Source organism: Solanum verrucosum, unplaced genomic scaffold, assembly GCF_900185275.1.
Source record: "Solanum verrucosum unplaced genomic scaffold, falcon-dt-bn FXZP01000062.1, whole genome shotgun sequence".
Taxonomy (NCBI): Eukaryota; Viridiplantae; Streptophyta; class Magnoliopsida; order Solanales; family Solanaceae; genus Solanum; species Solanum verrucosum.
In genome coordinates, this window is record NW_026020477.1 from 4311335 (window position 1) to 4332865 (window position 21531).

Sequence of the window (21531 nt, forward strand, 5' to 3'; positions counted from 1 at the left end):
ACAAAACAATGAGGAATTCTTCCATCCAAATTCTTGGTTTACTTAATGTTGGGCTCCCATATTATGTTTGTGAGAAATATAGGATTATTGAATTGTATATCTACATTATTACATAGAGACCCTATTTATAAACACTACTATACATTCTTTTACCCAGTAAGATACTACATACTATTCTTATTCTAATTCTAAGTAAGATTGTATATTCTTATTCTAACACTCCCCTCAAACTGGTGCATACAATAATATGCACCTACCTTGTTACAAATGTAATTAATACGCGGACAAGTGAGGGACTTGGTAAAGATATTTGCAAGCTCATCACTTGACTTCACAAATTTTGTAATAATGAGTATCTTTTCTCTGACAAAGTGACAAGCAATCTCACTATGCTTAGTGCTTTCATGAAACACTGATCTGACGCAATATGAAGGGCCGCTTGATTATCACACACAAGTTCCAAGTTCCATCTGACTGATTTCGCCAAATTTAAGCTCTCAGCAACTGTTTGATCCTAACTTGCTCACAAGTTCCTACAACCATTGCTCGATATTCTACTTCTGCACTAGATTGACCAACCACACTTTATTTCGTACTCTTCCACGACACCAGATTACCTCTTACTAAAACACAATATCCTAATGTAAAACGTCTATCAGAGGGTGATCCTGCCCAATCAGCATTTGTATATCCAATGATATGCTCATGGTCTTGATCTTCGAAGAGTATTTTACTAGGAGTTGATTATATATATCGCAAAATACAAACAACTACATCCCAAAGACTATCACAAGGGGAAGTCATTAACTGACTTACAACACTCACAGGAAAAGAGGAAAAGAGGAAAAGAGATGTCAGGTCTAGTCATTATGAGATAATTCAACTTTCCAACCATTCATCTATACCTTTCAGGATTACTGAATGGCTCCCCATGTCCGAAAACAAGTTTAACATTTGGATCCATATGAGTGTCAATGGGTCTACATCCCATCATTCTTGTCTCCTCAAGAATGTCCAAGACAAACCATTGAGAAATAGCAAAACCTGGTCCAAACTTAGCAACCTTAATACCTAAAAAATACTTCAATCTGCTAAGGTCTTTAGGGGAAATGCTTAAAGAGATGTTGCTTCAAATTAGTGATACCATCTCGATCATTGCTAGGGATAACAATATCATCAACGTAAACAACCAAATAAATACAAAGATTTCGTGCAGAATGCTGATAAAACACAAAGTGATCAACTCCACTTTAAGTCATGCCAAACTCTTGAATTACAGTGTTGAATTTTCCAACCAAACCTCGAGGAGACTGTTTCAAATCATAGAGTGACTTACGCAATCGACATACAAGGCTACTAGACTCTCCTTGAGCAACAAAACTGGTGGTTGCTCCATATAAACTTCTTTCATAAGATTACCATGAAGAAAAACATTCTTAATGTCCAACTGATGAAGAGGCCAATGACGAACAACAGCCATAGATAGAAAAAGACAGGCAAATGCTATTTTAGCCATAGCAGCGAAAGTATCACTATAATCAAGCCCAAATATCTGAGTATACCCTTTGGCAACAAGGTAAGCCTTAAGCCGATCAACCTGATTTTCTGGACCAATTTTACTGCATAAATCCAACAACAACCGACAGTTGATTTACCTACAAGAAGGGAGACAAGCTCCCAAGTACCACTCATATGTAAAACAAACATCTCATTAATCATAGCATGCCTCCATCCAGAATGAGAAAGTGCTTCCCCTGTAGTCATAGCAATGGATAATAGAAAACAAAGATGGTACAAAGGCATAATGGGGTAATCATACACGATGACAACTCAAGAAAGTATAATGTGGGTTAGCATTTTAAGTGTATGGCAAACCTTTTTGAAGTGTAATTGATTGGCTAGGAGGATGCAAGTCCGCAGTAGGAGTAGGGTCTGGCGCATGACACATATCATCTAGGACTAGTGTTGGGTGCGGGCGGCGATTCTAAGTCAAGAGTGGTGGCACTACAACTAGAGATCTAGAAGTAACTATAGATTCGTCAAAAGTCTGTACAGGTAAGACATGAGGTATGGATAAGACCTCAAAGTCATCAGGATGATCAGAAGATGTATAGTAAGGTTAAGACTTAAAGAATGTGATATCGGCGGACATAAGGTATAGATGGAGATTAGGTGAATAGCAATGATACCCTAATTGAACTCAAGAGTAACCAAGAAAGAAACATTTAAGAGCACAAGAGGGCTAATTTATCTTCTCGAGGAGCTGAGTTATGAACAAAGCATGTACTCCCAAAGACACGAGGAGAATAGAGAAGAGATGTGACTCAAGAAATAGTATGGAACGTGGAACTTGATTTTGAATAGAATATGAGGAAATTATACGAACTAAATAACAAGATGCAAGGACTACATCGCCCCAAAAATGCAATGGAACATGAGATTCAATGAGAAGAGTGCGAGAAGTCCCACAAGATGCCTATTCTTCCTTTCAGGGTGTAGGACAAGATGTCACAGATCACATGACAGATAATCTTGATATTTTCTAGCTTTCAATCATACAAAGCATCCTCTCTGAAGGTTGTAGTTGATAGGCCAACCTATAATAGCTTGGGACCTGGGACTGTTAAACCAACCTCCTCTATTATCTTGTCATTTGTATGGGTGCCAAAACTTGCATTCAATTAAATCACTATGAATAGACTTGTCAAAGATCAATTGTTCAATCTCATTGTTCAAGATCTTATGACGAAGCAAAGGTGTAAAGCCTCTACATTTTGACAAATAGGTGCCTCGGTCAGTTGTCAGCTCTAGTGTCACGTCTCCATTTAAAGCACATTGTCCGTTGGGACTTCTTTCCTCCCTACGTTAAAAAGTTGGCCTCATTTCACGAATATCTCTTCATTGGATTGTGAGTCATGCCAGTTTGCAAAACATTATCATAGCCCATTAGGTCCAAGGGTAAATAAACTGGTGTATTTTCTGAGTTAGTTCACTTCAATGTTTGGGGACCATCGTTGTTGTGTCCAAAACTGGGTACAAGTATTTTGATACTTTTGTGGATGACTTTTCTCGATTGACTTGGATTTATATAATGAAGAACCCCTTGGAAGTATTTTCCCACTTGTGTGCCTTTAGTCCCAAAGTTAAACTCAATACAATGTTTTGGTGCATGTATTAAGATGTATTAATACCAAAAAGTACATGTCATACCATTTCGAACCTACATGAGACAGCAAGGGATTCTCCACCGGCCATCTTGTGTTGAAACACCTTCTCAAAATGGAGTAGTTGAAAGGAAGAATATGCATCTGCTTGAGACAGCTTGGGCACAAATGTTCCAACAAAAGTTCCGAAACAGTTTTGGGGCCGATGCAACCTCTACAATTCGTTTTCTAATAAATTGCAACCTTCTATTGTGCTTAAAGGTGATGTACCTTATAATATTCTCTCTCCAAATAATTCATCATTCCATGTGGCCTAGGGTGTCTAGGAGCACATGTTATGTTCAAGATGTATGCGTTGAAGTGTGTTTGCTTAGACTATTTTTGTCTTCTATCATTGTTAGTTGTTACTGACTAAACTTGGTAAACATTTTGTGTCCACTAATGTGGTATTTTTGTAAAGTACACCATTCTACTGTGCACCTTCAAATTTTATAAGTTAGGGGGAGGAAAATGAGTGGTTAATATACCAAGTGACACCTTTAGATGTTTCAACTGAAATAAGATGTTCCTCCTACATCTCCCAGTTCTTCTATTAAGCACCAACTGATTTCAGTGTCTCAAATCAGTAGTTGCACCTTCTGCTTCAACATGACCACCAATTGTCCAAGTTTATTTCAGAAGGAGAGAGACCAATGATACATGTCAATCCATGCACCAATTATTTTGTCATCAGACCCTCCTCCCCTTGATCCTCCCAAAATTTTTGACATTCCAATTGCTCTTCGCAAAGGTACACATCAATGCAAATCCACATATACCATTGCTATTTTTTTTTCTTATCTCCTGCATCCAGTGTTTGATTGCCTCTCTAAACTCTATTTCTATCCCTAAAACCGTGAAGGACGCATTGAATCATCTTAGATGGCACAAAGCAATGTTTGAGGATTTGAGGTTGACTGTCTCTTTATCGTGAGAAGATCCAAGGAAGCCTAATTTCTAGGGGCCATGTGAAGACGGAAAAGCAATTGGGTAACATATTCACATCTTCACGAAGGCTTTAAATGGAATTCAGGTAGAATAGCTTTGTAACAAATTGGCACTATTAATATCTATGGACCAATTTGAGGAGAAGCATTATAGAATGAAGTATGAACACAGGCACCTTTTCAAATAGTGCACATCACACAATTATTGGTAGAGATATTTAGGGATTTTTCTGGTTTTGTTTCCTTAGATAGATTCAGTTGTACATGATAGCTCTTATTCTTGGAATAATACAATAAGGAATTCTTCCCTTGTCTCTTTTAGTTACAGCACAAAACCAGATACAACAGACTCAAAATATTTTTGAAAGTTGGTGTTAATTCATATATAAAATGACAAAATGCAGGCAACAGGTTGAATGATATCAATGTTTCTTACATTGAGATTAACCCCAGGGCTAAATGGGATATGCAAATTTATGTTGTTAAGTTCCAGTTCATAATCCAAATTGGACCAATGGACATCTTGTCTATACTGGCACCATAAGTCAGGTTTTTACTTTCTTGTTTGGGGGGAAGCTTCGCTAGGATGATCTATTTTGTTGTAGTGGCATAAACAAAAATGTGCAACCTTCATCTTTTACACGTCTCCATTAAATTATGATGGATACTAAGAAAAAGTGTTGTTACATTGAAATGGCTGGAGATATATCTGCTGCATCATGTTAAACTTGTGTAAATTGCTGAAGGTATCTTATCAAAGGCAAATTAACATATCATAACACAATTTGTAATAGTTGAATTATTGAATGTTAATACCAATTCCATTTGATGAAAAGATCAACAATTTCGGTCAGACTCAGTGATAATGTAGAGCCAATCTATTAGGGAAGTAAACAGATTATCAAACATAATTACTAAAATGTTCAAACTGCTGAATAGTTTTGCTGATGAATCTATTGAGTATGTATAAAAGTTACCTTTCAGATTTTCTTCACATGGTTCGGTAGCTTCAACTTTCATGGACAAAGTTTCTGAAGTTTCACCCTGAGTCATCAAAGAGAAGTGATTCAATTTTCAGTTATTCTACAAAATAAGAAGTTAAGCAAATGTCACTGCGAGAACCTCATTGCTAGAAGCTTTGGCATCTCGAGGAAAAGGCATTTCTTGCAAATTTTGCATGGCATCTATTAGCATGCCTGTTCTAAATGAATGCACCACTCTGTGCACTTTGGATGGAAATGCCTGGGAATGACGGAAGGCAATAAGCGATGGTCTCCATGTGTCCTGAGCCTCCTGACCAGTAAACTTGAAATATTTTGCGAGCAAGTTTGCTTCTTCATCACTTAATTTATTCTGGAATGCAGACACCTGTATAGGGTGAACATCTTTGGTGTTTTTTCCTCGAGGAACAAACTGTGGAATTGATAGCTTGAGAAACTGGACTTCTGGTTTAAAAATATGTGGAATCTACAATATACAAACAAACAAACTTAAGAAGGTAATGGTTTACATGAAGGGGTGAGAAAATCTGTTGATATGACATACCATCCTCGAACTGGAATGAAATGAAAAGCTATTCATTCCCCCATTTCTCATGTCTTTGATAATTGTCTTGCCGCTTGTTTGCTTTTGCAAGTAACCTTTTAACTCTCTTCCTTCGTAAGCTAAAACCAGTAGAACTTCATTAAGGAAATCTATTGAAATAAACACATCAAAAAAAAATTTGGGTGCCAGAAACTGGATATTTCTAGTGCAGAGAAAAAAAAGCGTGTACTTGAAGAAAACAATTTTTAGCAACTGAAATGGGAAAAAAAACTAAACTAGATGAAAAGGATATCAACTCTTCCTTCATGTTTCCTTCCTGTTCTGCCCATGCGCTGAATCATTCTCAAAGGTGATATATTAGCATCAAAGCATATGACAAGATCTACTTCCATGATGTCCAGACCTTCTTCACCAATTGATGTTGCAACAATGACATTGTATTCACCAGTTCGAAATTTCTACATGAAAAAGTCAATTCAAGAAAGGTCGACTGTCAAGTGACAACAGAAAGAGAGCAAAAGAATTACCTCCAAAACAGCCTGTTGATTTTTTTGTGATTGGCCTTTTGATGCTTTGCCTGCAAAGAAGTTCATGAAATAATGGCATGAGAACTGCAGATTCTTAGAACTAAAAATGGAAGAGATGTGTGGAGGAAAATTTCAGTTTGACATATCATCATCAGGAATTAGGACAAACTGAAATATTTGACGAAAGATACACCATAAAAGTTAAAAGATATTCCTCCTTCAATTTAGTGAAAGGGCTACCATTGTAATTCCATCCTGAGGACTGAAGATAATAAGTGTTTCACGTGATAAATGAGATATGAGCACCAGAAATAGGCAAGGGGAGTTGTCAAAGGCAGAAAGACAGAAAGGTGCCAAGGTTTTGGCGTTCTGCTGGGGCTTTAAGCGTAAAGCACAATTGAAGCATGGGTTTTAGCGAGAAAGGCTAATGAGGAATGTGTGTGCGTGTGATGCATGAAAAAAAATCATTGTGAAGACAATCAATTTTTTTGGACAAGAGAATTGAGAAAACTATAATCAAGAGAAAATATGAGGAAACAATCATGTCAAGCATTTGATTTAGATGCTAAAATACAATTTTAAGTTTTTCGTGACTATTTTCTGTTACTAAATTTCCAGGTTCTTATAAACCTAATCACTAAAAATACATTACATTTTGTTAACAATAAATATAGTTACTTTATTAGATATTTATTTTCTAGTGCTACCCTCTTAAGGAAAATCCATGGCCCATGAGGCGTTTTCCTGAAAACCTTGGTGCCTGCACCCAAGCGCCTACCTGAGCTTCACATAACATCAGGACTTACGCATGCCTAAAGTGAGTCTTTAGCAACACTGCGGCTACAAACTTTGTCATAAAGACTAAAGCACAGTAGTTTAAGTTTCACTTATCATAAATTACTTTTGCTACAGCATGCATTTCTCCATGGTATAACGTCATTCTTTGACCTGTCTTTTTGGGGGAGGAGGGAAGCAGAATTAGCTATTACTACATAGCTGACTGTACATCAAACTTAGGAGGGATTCAAATTTTTAAATTTTGAAGCTCAAGCATATTGGTTTTGGGGCTCGCGCCAAAGCTCACACCCTGACCGAAAGATGTGGTTCTAACATGTTGTAACTGGGAAGACACAGGAAAATGGCAATGCAAGTATATGTCGTATCTTAAAACAGATGTATGTTCAGAAAATTGCAATCATGAGTTATGACTGAAGACCAACTGATAAGATCAAATATGAAGTCATTGCTGGGTAAAACCTTGATTTCAGTAAACATGGTAATGATAATAAACTGCTACATAAGGAGAAATGACCAGTACGCCTCTTAATATTATTGCGCAAGAACAGTCTGACGGCCTTTTTCCAAGAGGAAAATAGCCCTTGTCTAACAAAGAACAGATTAAAATACCAACACAGTAGGAAATTGATCCACTGAAACGTATAGGGTAGGGGTACCTGAGCTTTGGCCTATGAACTCAGTAGCTTTAACTAAATCCGTTAAACTCCTCAAAGAAAGCAATATGTCACTGCAGCCAAAATCAGGTTTTCAGAATTTTAAAGTAAGAATAATATTGCAATCAAGTAACTGAAGTGTGAGAATAGCATTGCGAGGGACTCATAGAAGCTTTACCTGACACTTTGTCTAAAATTTGAGAAAATGATAACCCTTGATTTTTTTGGATCACTCATTTCTGCAACAGATGGAATATCAAAGGAAATTACAAAGTAGGATGCACTAAATTTACCATGAGAAGGTCCAAGCAAGAATTCTGAAAAAGAAAAAGGAAATCCTAGAGAGTGAAAACTACTAATAACTTAGTATCTGATATTACAGGATCCCACTTTCCATAAAGTCCAATTGACAATTTGCACAAGAGATGACATTTCTTCTTGCTAATTTAGTGCACTATACAGGAAATTGAGTTAGCTACATATTTAAAATGTTATAAATATAAATGGCTAGCCTAGATTTGACTGTACTCCAGTTTGCATCAGAAGCTACAAATGAACTTCAAATCCACCATCAGCAAAGAATAATGCTTCATATTCACCTATTTCTATTTATCAACTTGACTTTGGTTTGTCATTTTCACGAGGGTAAAAATACCCTGAGCATGAGTACACCACGGTGCTGATAAGCTGATGACACCTAAAGCATGTGAGGCATTCATGATTCATCTTTTAACATCAAAATCAATGTGTAATAAGGTACTATTACCAAAGGAGCTTATCTATGGCCTAAATATCTGCACTGCTTGTTTTGGTGGCCTCAAGACCCCTAACTTGGAACAAAGTTATCAGTAGACAATGTTTATCTTTCATTGACATGGTTCAAGAGTTTTACGAACAGTCCAGACTGTAACAGAAGAAATAAGTTAAAAAATTGTGGTTTTGTGGAAGACAGGAATGGTAGAAGAATGTATTATCCCATTTAAAATTCCCTAGGACTAAACAACATTCTTAAGTTCGATTTTTTTTTCCAAATAAGTAACAAAAGCTTCACAGAAAACAGTAGAAACTAAATCACAGTTCTCCAGTATTAAACTCAAATGATATAGTTGCTGATGTGCCACTAGCTTTACCTCTATAAGGATTACTAAGATGGGAGAAATCTAAAATTTATAACAAGTACAATCCTTAAATGAATTTGCAAAATTAAAAGAATCGAATAACACACCCAAACTCTCAAACCTATAAACAAACAATCAAGATTTCATCAATAAAATGATGTCCTAACCAAAAACCACTAAAAGCATGCTTCAAAGCTGTTTTGCATCCACATAACATAGACAGGTTGCTCATTGAACAGTTAAAATTAACAAATACTTAAACAAACAGAAGAAAGTGATATGTAACATACTGAAATGATCAATCAGTATTTCCAACGTTTTTGATAACTTAGGACTAGGAGCACCATGAGATACAACTTGCTGCATTAAACGCTTTGCTTTCAAAAGAATTTCATTTCTTCCCATCAGTCGTCCGAAGAACCTGTAAACAACATACACATATTTAGAGAACAGACAAAAGCTTCCATTAAACTATCTAATCTTTCAGAAAAGAAGAGGTAATAGTTTTACAAAATGGTGAAATAAACTGCACAATACGTATATGACTATATCTTGGATGCAATTGGTCGTTAGAAATGTGATGGCACATTGAAATGGATTGGGGCAGTATGTTATTAAAAGGGATATTATTGTTCAAACCAAATCCACTCATCAAAAACGAAATAGCACTCTTTCAGCAAGTTGAATTAATCAAATTCCGGAAGCATAAAGAAGACAAACTTGGATTGCAGTTTTTCTTCAAGCATCTCAAATGCAGATTTTATCCCATGGCTCGAGAGCAGCTTCACTATATGGGAAAGTGTTATTAGAACTCCATATAGTCCATCAATTTCTTGAAACTTCACTTGAGGCAAATTTTGAGGTGGAGCTTCACGAAATCTTGACCGTGAATCAAGTATCAGATGTGGGCTTAACTGCAAATTGGACAAGACAAATAAACCTTAGAAAGGAACAAGTATGTGTGTATATATATAAAGGAGAGAGAGAGAGACTTAAAACAACAAAAAAACGAAGACAACTACATATACAGAAGAGGGATTGTCCTATCCAATGTTAGAAGTGACAACAGTAACATAAAATAGATAAAATGGAAGAAGGGCACATTCTATATGTACATATGAACATGGTTAGCATGCTGACTGTATAATCTTAAGAAATTGGAAAACATGATACATTAACAAATCAATAGTTCAATTCTACTATTCCCTGCTCGTTCAATGTACCCTCTTGTATGCTAATGTGCTTTTGGTTAAAGCATATATAGGACCGCTTGTATTTTATATTACTCTGATTATCTCGCATAATGAAAATCGTCCTGATCTGTACTTAAGAGTAGAAACCTCTAGCATCATATTAGTACAATCCGTCATAAGAGCACACACCCCAAGCATCTGAGTTTAGTGATGAGAAGACATTAAGAAGAAGAAAAAAATCAGGATATCTGAAACAGCAATTTACAATTTGACTTTTTCAGAAATTATACCTTACTAACATTAAGGCCTCAATTGCACTTTACAAGGATCTGAATTTGAATGGTTAAAATTTCACGCCATTAAGTGCTGTTTTTAAATTTTAAAAATCACTTAATAGGTCTGAAAGCATCTAATTCGCTCAAATCTGTGAGAGAGTCTTAATCCTATTCAAAGTCTTTTTAAGATGCTGCGTTATTTCCCCAAAAAGCTTACACGTCGTTTTTTCCTCTCTATTTATGCCCTCTCTCTCTCTCTCTCCAAGAACCAGCACCTCCTCTCTCTTTTAGACAGCTATTGAATTTTTTTCTCTTGAACTAGTCAGAATTTAAAAAGATTACAAATTCTTTGTTTATTAATTTGTATATTCACAATAATCTTGGTATTACAGCTTGCTTCTCCAGAACTCTGAAATTTTGTTGCATAATTTTTTTAATTCAATGAAGTGTATAAAGTCAAGGCACTTCCCTCTCTTGATGGTGAAACTTGATTGACTAACACTAGGAACCAATTAGGAATGTTAGAATATGAATAGGTTTATACAATCCTATTAGAATAAGAATAGGTTTATACAATCCTATAAGAATAGGAATAGGTTTATACAATCCTATTAGAATAGAAATAGGAATAGAAATAGAAATAGGAATACTAAATAGTATCCTACTTGGTAAAGGATTGTATTCTAGGGTCTATAAATAGGGTCTCAATGTAATAATGTAGACAACAACAACAATTCAAAAATATTCTTTTCCTATATTTCTCACATGGTATCAGAGCCTCTACGAACTTGGTAGAGAATTAAAGAGCTTCCGCTGCCGGCGGGTGGCACCCATATATGCTACCCGTCTGGCCAATGATTATGTTAGCAATAGTTGGGTCACCATGCATCATTCTAGTGACTACTTTCTTATATCTAATTTGTGTAGCACCGTGCCATCACTTCGGTGACTACTTTTTCATATTTAATTTTTGTAGCACTGTGCCATCATTCCGGTGACTACTTTTTCATATTTAATTTGTGTAGCACTATGCCATCATTCCAGTGACTACTTTTTCATATATAATTTGTGTAGCACCGTGACATCCTTCCGGTGACTACCTTTTTTTTGCATATCTGATTTGCGTAGCACCGTGCATCTCTCCGGACTACTTTTCATATTTAATTTGTGTAGTACCGAGGATTTTTCCGAACTATTTTCTCATATCTGAGTTGCATAGCATCATGTGTCTTTTCAGTGACTCCTCAAATTTGATTTGCATAGTTCCATTCGTCTTTCCGGTGACTCCTTAAATCTGATTTGCATAGGGTTGTGCCATCATTCCAACCCTACCCGTATAATTTTTCTTTTTCAGTAGGATCGTGCCATCATTCCGACCCTACCCATATTATTTTTCTTTTTCAGTAGGGTCGTGCCATCATTCCGACCCTACCCATATTATTTCTCTTTTTCAATGGGGTCGTTCCATCAATTCGAACTATCCTATATAATTTCTATTTTCTAGTTGGGTCGTGACATCATTCCGACCCTACCCATATAATTTTATTTCTTAGATTGTGACCACTTTTACCCATCAAATCTAATACTCCGGCATATGAGCATGTTTTGGGCAGTTACTCCGACTTGTTTAATATCAACTGTCTATTGATTCCAACATGAACCATGTACTTTATATTAGATTTTGAGCACTTACAATGTTCGCTGCATTGTGAAGATGTCTATATGGAGCAACCACCTAATTTTGTTGCTCAGGGGGAGTTTAGTAGCCTTGTATGTTGATTTCATAAGTCACTCTATGGTCTGAAACAGTCTTTGCAAGCTTGGTTTGGGAAGTTCCAACACTGTAATTTTATCACTTTGTGTTTTATCGGCATTATGCATCAAATTCAGTATTTCATAAGAAGATCAAGCACGTTGAAATTTATTGTCAATTTTGTGAAGTCGAGTGATCAACTCACAGATGTCTCACCAAGCCCCTCATCGGTCCTCGTGTTAATTACATTTGTAACAAGCTAGGTACATGAATTGTATGCACTAGCTTGAGGGGGAGTGTTAGAATATGAATAGGTTTATACAATCCTATTAGAATAAGAATAGGTTTATACAATCCTATAAGAATAGGAATAGGTTTATACAATCCTATTAGAATAGAACTAGGAATAGAAATAGAAATAGGAATACTAAATAGTATCCTACTTGGTAAAGGATTGTATTCTAGGGTCTATAAATAGGGTCTCAATGTAATAATGTAGACAACAACAACAATTCAAAAATATTCTTTTCCTATATTTCTCACAAGGAAAAAGAAGGAGAGCGGCGATTCGTACTAACGACTAGGATTTATCTCTTTCTCAGCTCACAATAATCATTCTACCGAGATATCTTTAGAAAAGCTATTTTCTCTATTGGATTCTCAGTTAGCTGACTAGAAATCGAATTATCCCACCGATTGGATGAAACCACTTCTTTTGTGCCTGTCTGATTCGATGTTGTCTTCCCACTTCACTAAGAAAGAATTTCGACTGACCCAGTATTGACTTATTATACAAGTTTTGGATTTCCCATGACCGTAGGAAAGGAGCCACATGGAGGCATTAGCATCTGTTTAATAGTAGACTTCATCACTATAATCCACTTAGAATTGCAAACACGAAAAGAAAAAAATAACCAGAACAAAAAATAGGATGAACGTGAAAAAAATAACGAACTTCATTGAACAAGTATCCTAACCTGAACTGCGTTGTTGACTGACTAGTCAGGCCAGCAAATCCAAAAATGTAGCAAATAATTATACTATGATTAAATAAACATCTAAAAAATTTTAAGGTATAGTAGCCATACTGTCCGGCAGTCTCTATTAACTTGTAGTCCGTATGCACGAAGCCGAGACGCTAATGGGTCCATTACTTCAAAGAGGAGTTCCCCAACTTCAACAGCATCTTGGCCCATGGGAACCTGAAAGTATATTACAAAATTTTGAATATAAACAACGAAGAAAAAGCTTCAGCAGTGAGCCAAAAGGGAGTTATATTTATACTGTTATCTGTTCAATCTTTCGAGCATGCACATATGGTTGCACATCTGGGTCAGTTTCATTTCGATATTCAAGTGTTGATATTTGCAAGTTATCAATCACTTTCTGAACTGCTTGCCTTTTAGCTGACACATGGAAGATCCCAATAGGAAGATGACATAAGGCATGAGACCAATTTAAATTCCAATAAAGTCCAGCAGATAAATAGTTACTTACACCCAGGTGTAGCAGTTAATGCTAATATCCTGAGTTGGACATGAAATGCCATCAACTACAAATAAATCGAAAAAGTTAGAATTTTCACCAACCAAATACAGATAAATCAAGGAATTGAGATGGCAATTTCTAAAGAAAATAATAGTAAGAACACAACTGAAATTTAACCTCTCTGTGTATTGATGATTGCTAATGATACCTGTACAAGGAAATATATATACAACACACATTGAAGAGTCCTCCAACCTACTTCCTGGGCTATGCTTATCTTCTAGCAGTATTTGTGTATGTCACGCACACATTATGTTATCAGTTTATCACCAAGTGTACTATACCCGTAGGATTTTAAATGGCAACTATGTTTTAGGAGTAAATCTTAAACACATAAAACAGTAAGCAACATACAACCTGATTGTAGGGTCCTAAGCTAACCAGGATAAGAATGTCTATCCTCCCCCTCCCCCCCCCCTCAAGCAGGAGTTGGGGTGTCCCACAACTTCTAGCTTGGTTTGTAATGTCTCAAACTGCACTCCGGAAGGGGGCTATGCTTAACGGGAACTGGTCTGATAATCTACGACTTCCGCTTAATGTTTCTCTTATATTTGGGGACTGGAACTTCTTAAAAAAAGAAAATTATCAAGGAATATATTCATTAAATATTTTGAGCCTTTCAACAATTTAACTAATTTTACCTTTCGAATATGTATTACGTATTCAAATCTGTTTGAACTAGAGGAGGAAAAAAGAGGAGACCGAATCCAATTCTTTTAGATACTTTATCTAAGAAACTCTACCCATCTATGTTCTAGAACACTCCTGTGTACAAGAGGTATACCAAAAAATTGAGAACCTACAAACTGTGAGAAATATAGGAGAATTAATTTTTTTATTGAATTGTGTATCCACATTATTACATTGTCTTATTTATAGACACTACGTAACAATCCTCATCCAAGTAAGATTCTTATATACTATTCCTATTTTTTTTCCTATTCTAACCTCCCCTCAAGCTGGTGCATACAAGTCATATATACCAACTTGTTACAAATGTAACTAATACGAAGACCAGTGAAGGACTTGGTGAAGATATTTGCAAATTGATCACTCGACTTCACAAATTTTGTAACAATAATGCACGAAATTATTTCTGTCAATCTCAATGTGCTTAGTTCTCTCATGAAATACCGAATGTGATGCAATATTAAGGGTCACTTGGTTATCACACACAAGTTCCATCTGACTGATTCTCTAAATTTAGTTCTCTAAGTAACTGTTTAATCCAAATTAGCTCACAAGTTGCTACAACATTGCTTTATATTCTTCTTTTGCACTAGATTGAGCAACCACACTTTGTTTCTTACTCTACCTTCTACTAAAACACAATATCTGGATGTCGAACATCTATTAGACGATGATCCTGCCCAATCATCATTTGCATATCCAATGATCTATTCATGGCCTCGATCCTGGAAGAGTAGTCCTTATAGACAACTGCATCCTAATGACTATCATAGGGGGAATTCATAAATTGGCCAAATGGTACTCTACAACTAAACGCGGTTCTTCACAAAAGACACACATCCTTCAATACAAATAGCAATCTCATGGGTGCCCCAAAAAGAAATTAAGGATAAAAGGCTATTCTTTAATGACAAAATTAATTCAGTTTCTATCAAAAGTTATCCTAATTCTCTCCAAACCCGCATAAGAGCTAACGGAACAATATCCCATGCACTGTATCTCCTCTTTCTTCTTCTAAAGGTTCAACTAAATAAAGTGTCCTTCCCCGTTCCATGCATGGTCGATGGAAATCCAAACTATCTGTAGAAAAAGGAGGTTGACATCCTCTCCCAATATTTTACACATAAAGCACCAACTAACAAGGATTCTGCTCTTCCTCATGTTTTTAGCAGTCAAGATCACTAGACTAATGGCAACCAGACAAGAAAACACACTTTTCTTGGTGCCTTAGGAATCCAAGCAGATAAGTGTGGGATAAAATGCTAAGTTGCTCGGACTTTCCACTTACGGTGCCACACCCATGTCGACTATTGACATAACGTGGGTGTGAATGTAGGTGGGGGATACATACCATATTTGATCAGCCGATTATAGATACTTTGACCAAAATTGACGGAGAAATTCATGACAAATACAATAACTTTTGTAATCAAAACAAAAGCTAAGTGGAATTGAAGAAAATGAAATACCTTGTGTATAGAAAATTTCCATGTTAGTCATTTTTCTTTAATCTCTTTCTGGAATTCTCCTCTTGATCAATATTTTTTCCTCGGAATACCTTGTAAGTTTTCCACGTAATGTCTCATAATTTATACATATAACTCTTATTTTTTAATTTAAATTATTTATAGTTGAATCCCCGCACCAGTATCTGTACCTGAATCCCTATTCCAGAATCTAATAATTTAGATCAAGAAGGATCCGACCTCTAGATCCGCACCTGTATCAAACGCTCACACCGGAGAACCTTTGGGGATAAGTGCCTCAAAGAAACACAGAAAAGTAAAGACTTCCTTCTATTCAAACACAACTTTTGTGCTATATGAGTAGAACTAACCACTTAAAAAAACACTTATGATCATCACATTTTTCTTGGGTACCAGATTAAAAGTATACAGCACAATGGACCTTGAGAAAATGAAATAAGCATTTGAATATTGGAACTCATAGAAGCCTGTCTGTTTGGAATTTGGAAATGAGCCAAACCGAGGATTTGGCTTTAGCAGGGAAAAGCAGAACAAGAATCTGAGGTAGAATGCTGAATTGGATATATAAAGTTGGCACTAGACCAACAATTAGTTTCTACATCTACATAGAGAAAAATGAAGCAAATAAATTATTCCCGCAATCCCTTTATGTCAGTTATCACAATGACAAATTTATTTATTTTTTTGATAAGATAAGTGGTATTAATAACAGCATCAAGAAGATGCAAAATTTACAAGATATGGCATTTGAGCTTACAAAAAAATCTCTGGCTAACTAAACAAACTATCTAAGCCAGAGCTAATGAGTTAGTAAAATCCTGAAGTTGTTCTACATTAACAGCAGGATACAAGTTGGACCAACTAAACAAATTTTCAATGCACCTAGTCTTCAAAATGCCTAAAGCAGTTGACTCTCCATCAAAACATCTCTTGTTCCTCTCTAACCAAATACACCAAAAAATACAAGCAAGTATCATAATCCAGATCTTCTTGATGGCTTTGTCAACTTTCCATAGACTCCAACTCTCATATGCATCCTTAACAGTGAGGTACGGTTACCCCTAAAGCGAGATGCAAAACATGATGAGCACTTCGCCTTGCTTAGCGGGTGCTTCACTCCCGTCATCAAAGCTCTAAGGCATACTTTCCTCTCTAATGAGTGTAATCCTAAGAGGCGACACTAAACAACTCCTATTTTACTTTATTATAAAAAAATCAATTTATTTGTCCATATAATTATTATTCATGCTTACAATTATTAGTCTTGGACTACACATATATTTCTATATTTTTTCTCCATTTGCCTTTATTTGCGCTTAACACCCCAATGGACCTTAGAGATTTTTTGCGCTTTTTGTGTTTGATAACACTGCCAGATACAAAAAAAAAAAAAAAAAAAGAGAACATAATGAATTTTTTGGTCCCATATTCTTGAATATCTATAGCTTTGCTTCTTGATTTGCTATACTCAGAGTACATGGGAATGCTCGGTTAAAGAACTTGGAGTAAAATGTCTTTTACAACCGACATAGAATTAGTACTGCCCTTTCCTTATTCTGCTCACACTTGAGAAATCAAATCCATGATACTTTTGAACCTCAGACAGTACCATTTTGGTGCTGTAAGTCATGAATAAAACTACTGTACTTGTAAAAAGTTACAGAGAGGACTTTAAATTTCCTGAATTCCTCTTTCTATTGAAAAAGATATCCATGCAGCTCCACATCATTGTAATAATTAATTCTGGAGTGCAGGATGTAATTGTTGATACACTGTCCAAATTATAGAAGCTTACTATCAAAAAGGAGAGAGGGAGATCGCCTTTCTATTTCTCTCACCTCCCCAAGAATAGATATTCTCATGCAATAAAACTAAATAGTAAATAGTCGACACAGAGAACATTGAGTATATTTCCCAGTCATCTAAATTTTTTTTTAGAAATACTGATTTTCAACTGAAAGGAGAGAACAATCATAAACAGATACGAGGTGAAATTCACATAGCAAAGCAACTCATAAAGTTCCAATATAGTGTCACATTGAAACAGGTATGAAGCAATGTTTAGAAGATCTACTTTAAAAAAAATGACAAACCTCGCGAACTACTACACAATAAGAGTAATTTCCACTTGCACGATGAGCCTCGTCGATTACCAAGCAAACTAGATGTTTCATGAAGCATATTCCTGTGATATATTTACAGATATTACTTCATAAATGTTCAATATGGTCCAAGAAGGGAATATTACAAAGATATGAGATTTACAATTATCTTAATCAAAAGGAAATATATCCAATGTGCATTCAACCTCTAGTCATGAAGTATTTCCTCGAATTAACACATTTATATGGAAGGACTCATCTGATTGATGTGCTAGCAACTTTTCACCAAGTCCACATTCATGCATTATAAAAGAATTAAAACAAAAAAGTTACACCAATAGCTTTTTATTTATACTAATAACAAAGTAATCAACCGAGGCTAAGTTGGATCTATTTGGGGTGTTCGCCATTGGCTATAGCAATCATATGTTAAACTCTGACTGTTGGAGAACTTCCCTTGTGTATACTATATTAAATATTCCAAGACAGCACAAGATAAGTTCCATTTTGAATCAAGAAGGGATAGCAATCAAGTTTACCAAGAAGCATGCAGTCCCTTGGAAAAAGTACCATAACCATTAACTAAAAACAGATACCTGACCCTAAAGAATGAAGTTGACTCATATGATAGCCCCTCCATGACGGAAAACCAATGACACCATAATCATGGAATATAAAAATATCAGGACCGAACTGATGATGAGCATAATGGACAGGAAAATCCATAATCAAATCCAAGTAATTTAAGCAGTTATTAAACTGTTAAAAGCTCATAAAGCAAATAACAACGTTTTGAGTGTCAATTAACCTAAACAAGTTATACTCAAAGTTGTTATCGTCAAGAAAACATAATTGAACCTACTACAACTTAACATCTACAATCTTAACCATCTGATACCTCTAATACCATATTTTTTTCATATTTGGAGCATATTTAGATAGTACCGAAGCAGAACAATTCTATTTGGGCCGAGCAATTAACCTATTGTAATTCTTATTTAAACCTGGAAACCTTAAAATAATAGTGTCCTCAAGTTTCTTCTAGATACTTACATCTGATTTTTCTTTAAAATAAGAAAGTTTAATCACAAAATTCACTTGCTAGTTAAATAGATTCTTATCTGCAGAAAGTGTAGAGTTAATATCTGAAAATACCTCCAAGAATATGTCAAAAAATACATACAAATATATCAATTCGGTTTTAGACATGTTTCCAACACCTCTGATAAGAGAGATTACGGTTGGTGACGCTACAGTGATCCAATTATACAAATATAAGTGACTCTCCTCTAGCTTATGCATTGACATCCAGAAATTCAAATAGCTCACTGGAAGTTAAGTTCTATTTCCTATCATGAAGGCACAAATCATGTGCAGGTTAGACCTCGAATAACTGGAAAACATGAAAACTATAAACACATAAAAATGTATCCACACTAGAGTGCAGAATGTCACCAGAATGTATATCCTTCTCCAGCACTTGTGGAGTAACAAAGAAAACTCGTCTCTCTTTCCATAAACTTGCTCTTCTCGAAGGATTTGTTTGACCTGTCAGATCAATTGTGCACTCCTGCAATCAGTTTAATACAATTGTCTCAAAATGTAAATAACAGAACATTTGCTCTTTTAGGACATTGGATTAGGAAAACAACTTTAAACCAATATAAAGCAAAATAAAACTCCTAGCTTACTTGTGGAATATCTACAAACTTGTGTAATGCTTCCACCTGCTGCAGAACAAGTGGGCGTGAAGGAGCTGCAAAAACAATTTTTCCTGCCAGTGGGACGCCATCCTAAACCGTTAATCCAAAGGATTTAAAATATCATCTAAACAGATATATTATATATATATAAGCAGGACTGTCATCAGTAACTGAAGGGCTCATCAGGATTCAGCCATGAACTCATTTCTCCTTTGTTCATAAACTCGAAAAAATGCATAAAATGAAGTATCTGGCCTAATATGGTTGCTGCATAATATTTCACAGTTATGAGCATAAGATGTGCACTCAATCCACAAGAACTTAATACCTTGAAAAGTCAAAGCAAAATGTAACAAGTAGAATTAGCTTCTGACAGACTAAGTTGCTCAGACTCGGGTGCGGATGTCCGATGCGGGTGCGGATGTAGAGGTCGGATCCTTCATGATCTAATTTTTAAGATTCAGGGATATGGATCCACGTGTATCCCGTGTGGATATAGGTGCGGGGATTCACCTAAATATAATTAAAATATCTAAAAATGGAGTTATAAAACCTAAATTATGAGATATTATATGTTGAACTTGAGGAGAATCATGGAAGGAGATTAAAGGAAAATGGGTGACATAGAATTTTTTATAGAGAAAATGGTCAAATACCCCCTCAAGCTATATTCAGATTTTCAACTATACACTTATACTTTACGGGGGTCCTATTACCCCCCTAAACTACTTGAAAATGGAATAAATACCCCTCTAAAACGTGATAACCAGCCATCTTCCATGTGGTGAAATACACGCGCCTGACACGTGTGTTTCACCAATTAATCTTTTTTTAAAAAGCTTTCTCTCCTTCTTCTTCATCCTTTCTTCTTCAATCTTTTTGCAGCCCTAATTTTTTTTGTGAAAGCTTGGTTTAGGGAAAATATTAGGGAATACATTGGGGGTCTTCTTTTATTTATTTTTTATCTTCCTCACAAGATATATTCGCTGGGCCTCCATCTTTTTAACCATTGTTGTATGAGAAATCGTCGTCACCACCTCCACCTCCATCTTTATCACCTCCCTATCTGGATTTTTTAAAACTCATTACCTAGCTAATCTATCAATAGGGGATTCAAATCTTTTCTCCCTAACTTCACAACTTGTTGCAAATCTTGATCCTCTAGTGATTTTTCTTTCAATTTTTTCACTTTCGTTTTACTTGATAAATCAATCATAGCAAATTAGAGTTAAATAGTATAAATACTTGAAAAACATGCTTTAATTTGAACACTTCTGTTTTGATATTCCGATTTGATGATTGCTTTAATTTGTCAGAGAAATTTCGATGATAATGGTGGCGGTAGGTTAGGGATGGAAATAGTGGAAGAGTACCTTGACTCTTGAAATAAACCCATTTTAAGTGGAAATAGTGAAAGAGTACCCTTGACTCTTAAAATAAACCCACATCAATTTTTCTCAAATTTAATCCAAAATCTTTGGGAATGATATAAATATATGTAAATTTATCTACAGTTTATTTGGGTTGATTGATTTTGCAAGAGTATTATATGAGTTCGAAAATTTGTTTGGAATCAACAATAATGAATTCGATAAAATTGGTGGTGGCAGCACTGATTTAGAGGTGGTGAATGATGGAGAGATTTGATTTATATTGTTATGGAGAAGAAAGAAAATAAATAATTAAAAGTACATATATTTATTGAAAAGCGATATTAAAAATAAAGTTTTAGTAATAGCTTTTGATGCTCACTCTCTCAAAGAGAGTGAAATACACTCACATTGCCAACTAAGCATTTAGGGAGGTGATAATTTCAATTTTAAATAGTATAGGGGGATGATAGGACCCCCATAAAATTAAAGTGTGTAGTTGAGAATTCGGATATACGTTGAGGTGGCATTTGGCCATTTTCTCTTTTTTATATAAAAGGTATTTCATTTTCTTCAATTTCACCTTAGCTTTGTATTGATTATAGAAATCATTAAAACT

At 35.5% G+C, this 21531-nt stretch overlaps 1 protein-coding gene across 2 annotated transcripts in view; it reads right to left on the reverse strand.

Annotated features, from left to right (window-relative positions):
* LOC125809335 (DEAD-box ATP-dependent RNA helicase FANCM) overlaps positions 1–21531 on the reverse strand; it is a 39042-nt gene that overhangs the window by 13119 nt on the left and 4392 nt on the right. For both annotated transcript variants that reach the window (XR_007441792.1, XM_049488992.1), the window contains exons 4-18: positions 19531–19613; positions 19295–19409; positions 17831–17922; positions 13510–13564; positions 13297–13418; positions 13101–13214; positions 9512–9705; positions 9082–9212; positions 7852–7912; positions 7677–7747; positions 6223–6272; positions 5988–6153; positions 5696–5823; positions 5273–5617; positions 5128–5194 (exon numbers count right to left, since the gene is read on the reverse strand). Coding sequence is in view for 1 of the 2 variants with exons in the window: in XM_049488992.1 (XP_049344949.1) it covers positions 5128–5194; positions 5273–5617; positions 5696–5823; positions 5988–6153; positions 6223–6272; positions 7677–7747; positions 7852–7912; positions 9082–9212; positions 9512–9705; positions 13101–13214; positions 13297–13418; positions 13510–13564; positions 17831–17922; positions 19295–19409; positions 19531–19613 (1794 nt within the window). In the remaining variant the exon portion in view is untranslated. The remainder of the gene's footprint in view (positions 1–5127; positions 5195–5272; positions 5618–5695; positions 5824–5987; positions 6154–6222; positions 6273–7676; positions 7748–7851; positions 7913–9081; positions 9213–9511; positions 9706–13100; positions 13215–13296; positions 13419–13509; positions 13565–17830; positions 17923–19294; positions 19410–19530; positions 19614–21531) is intronic.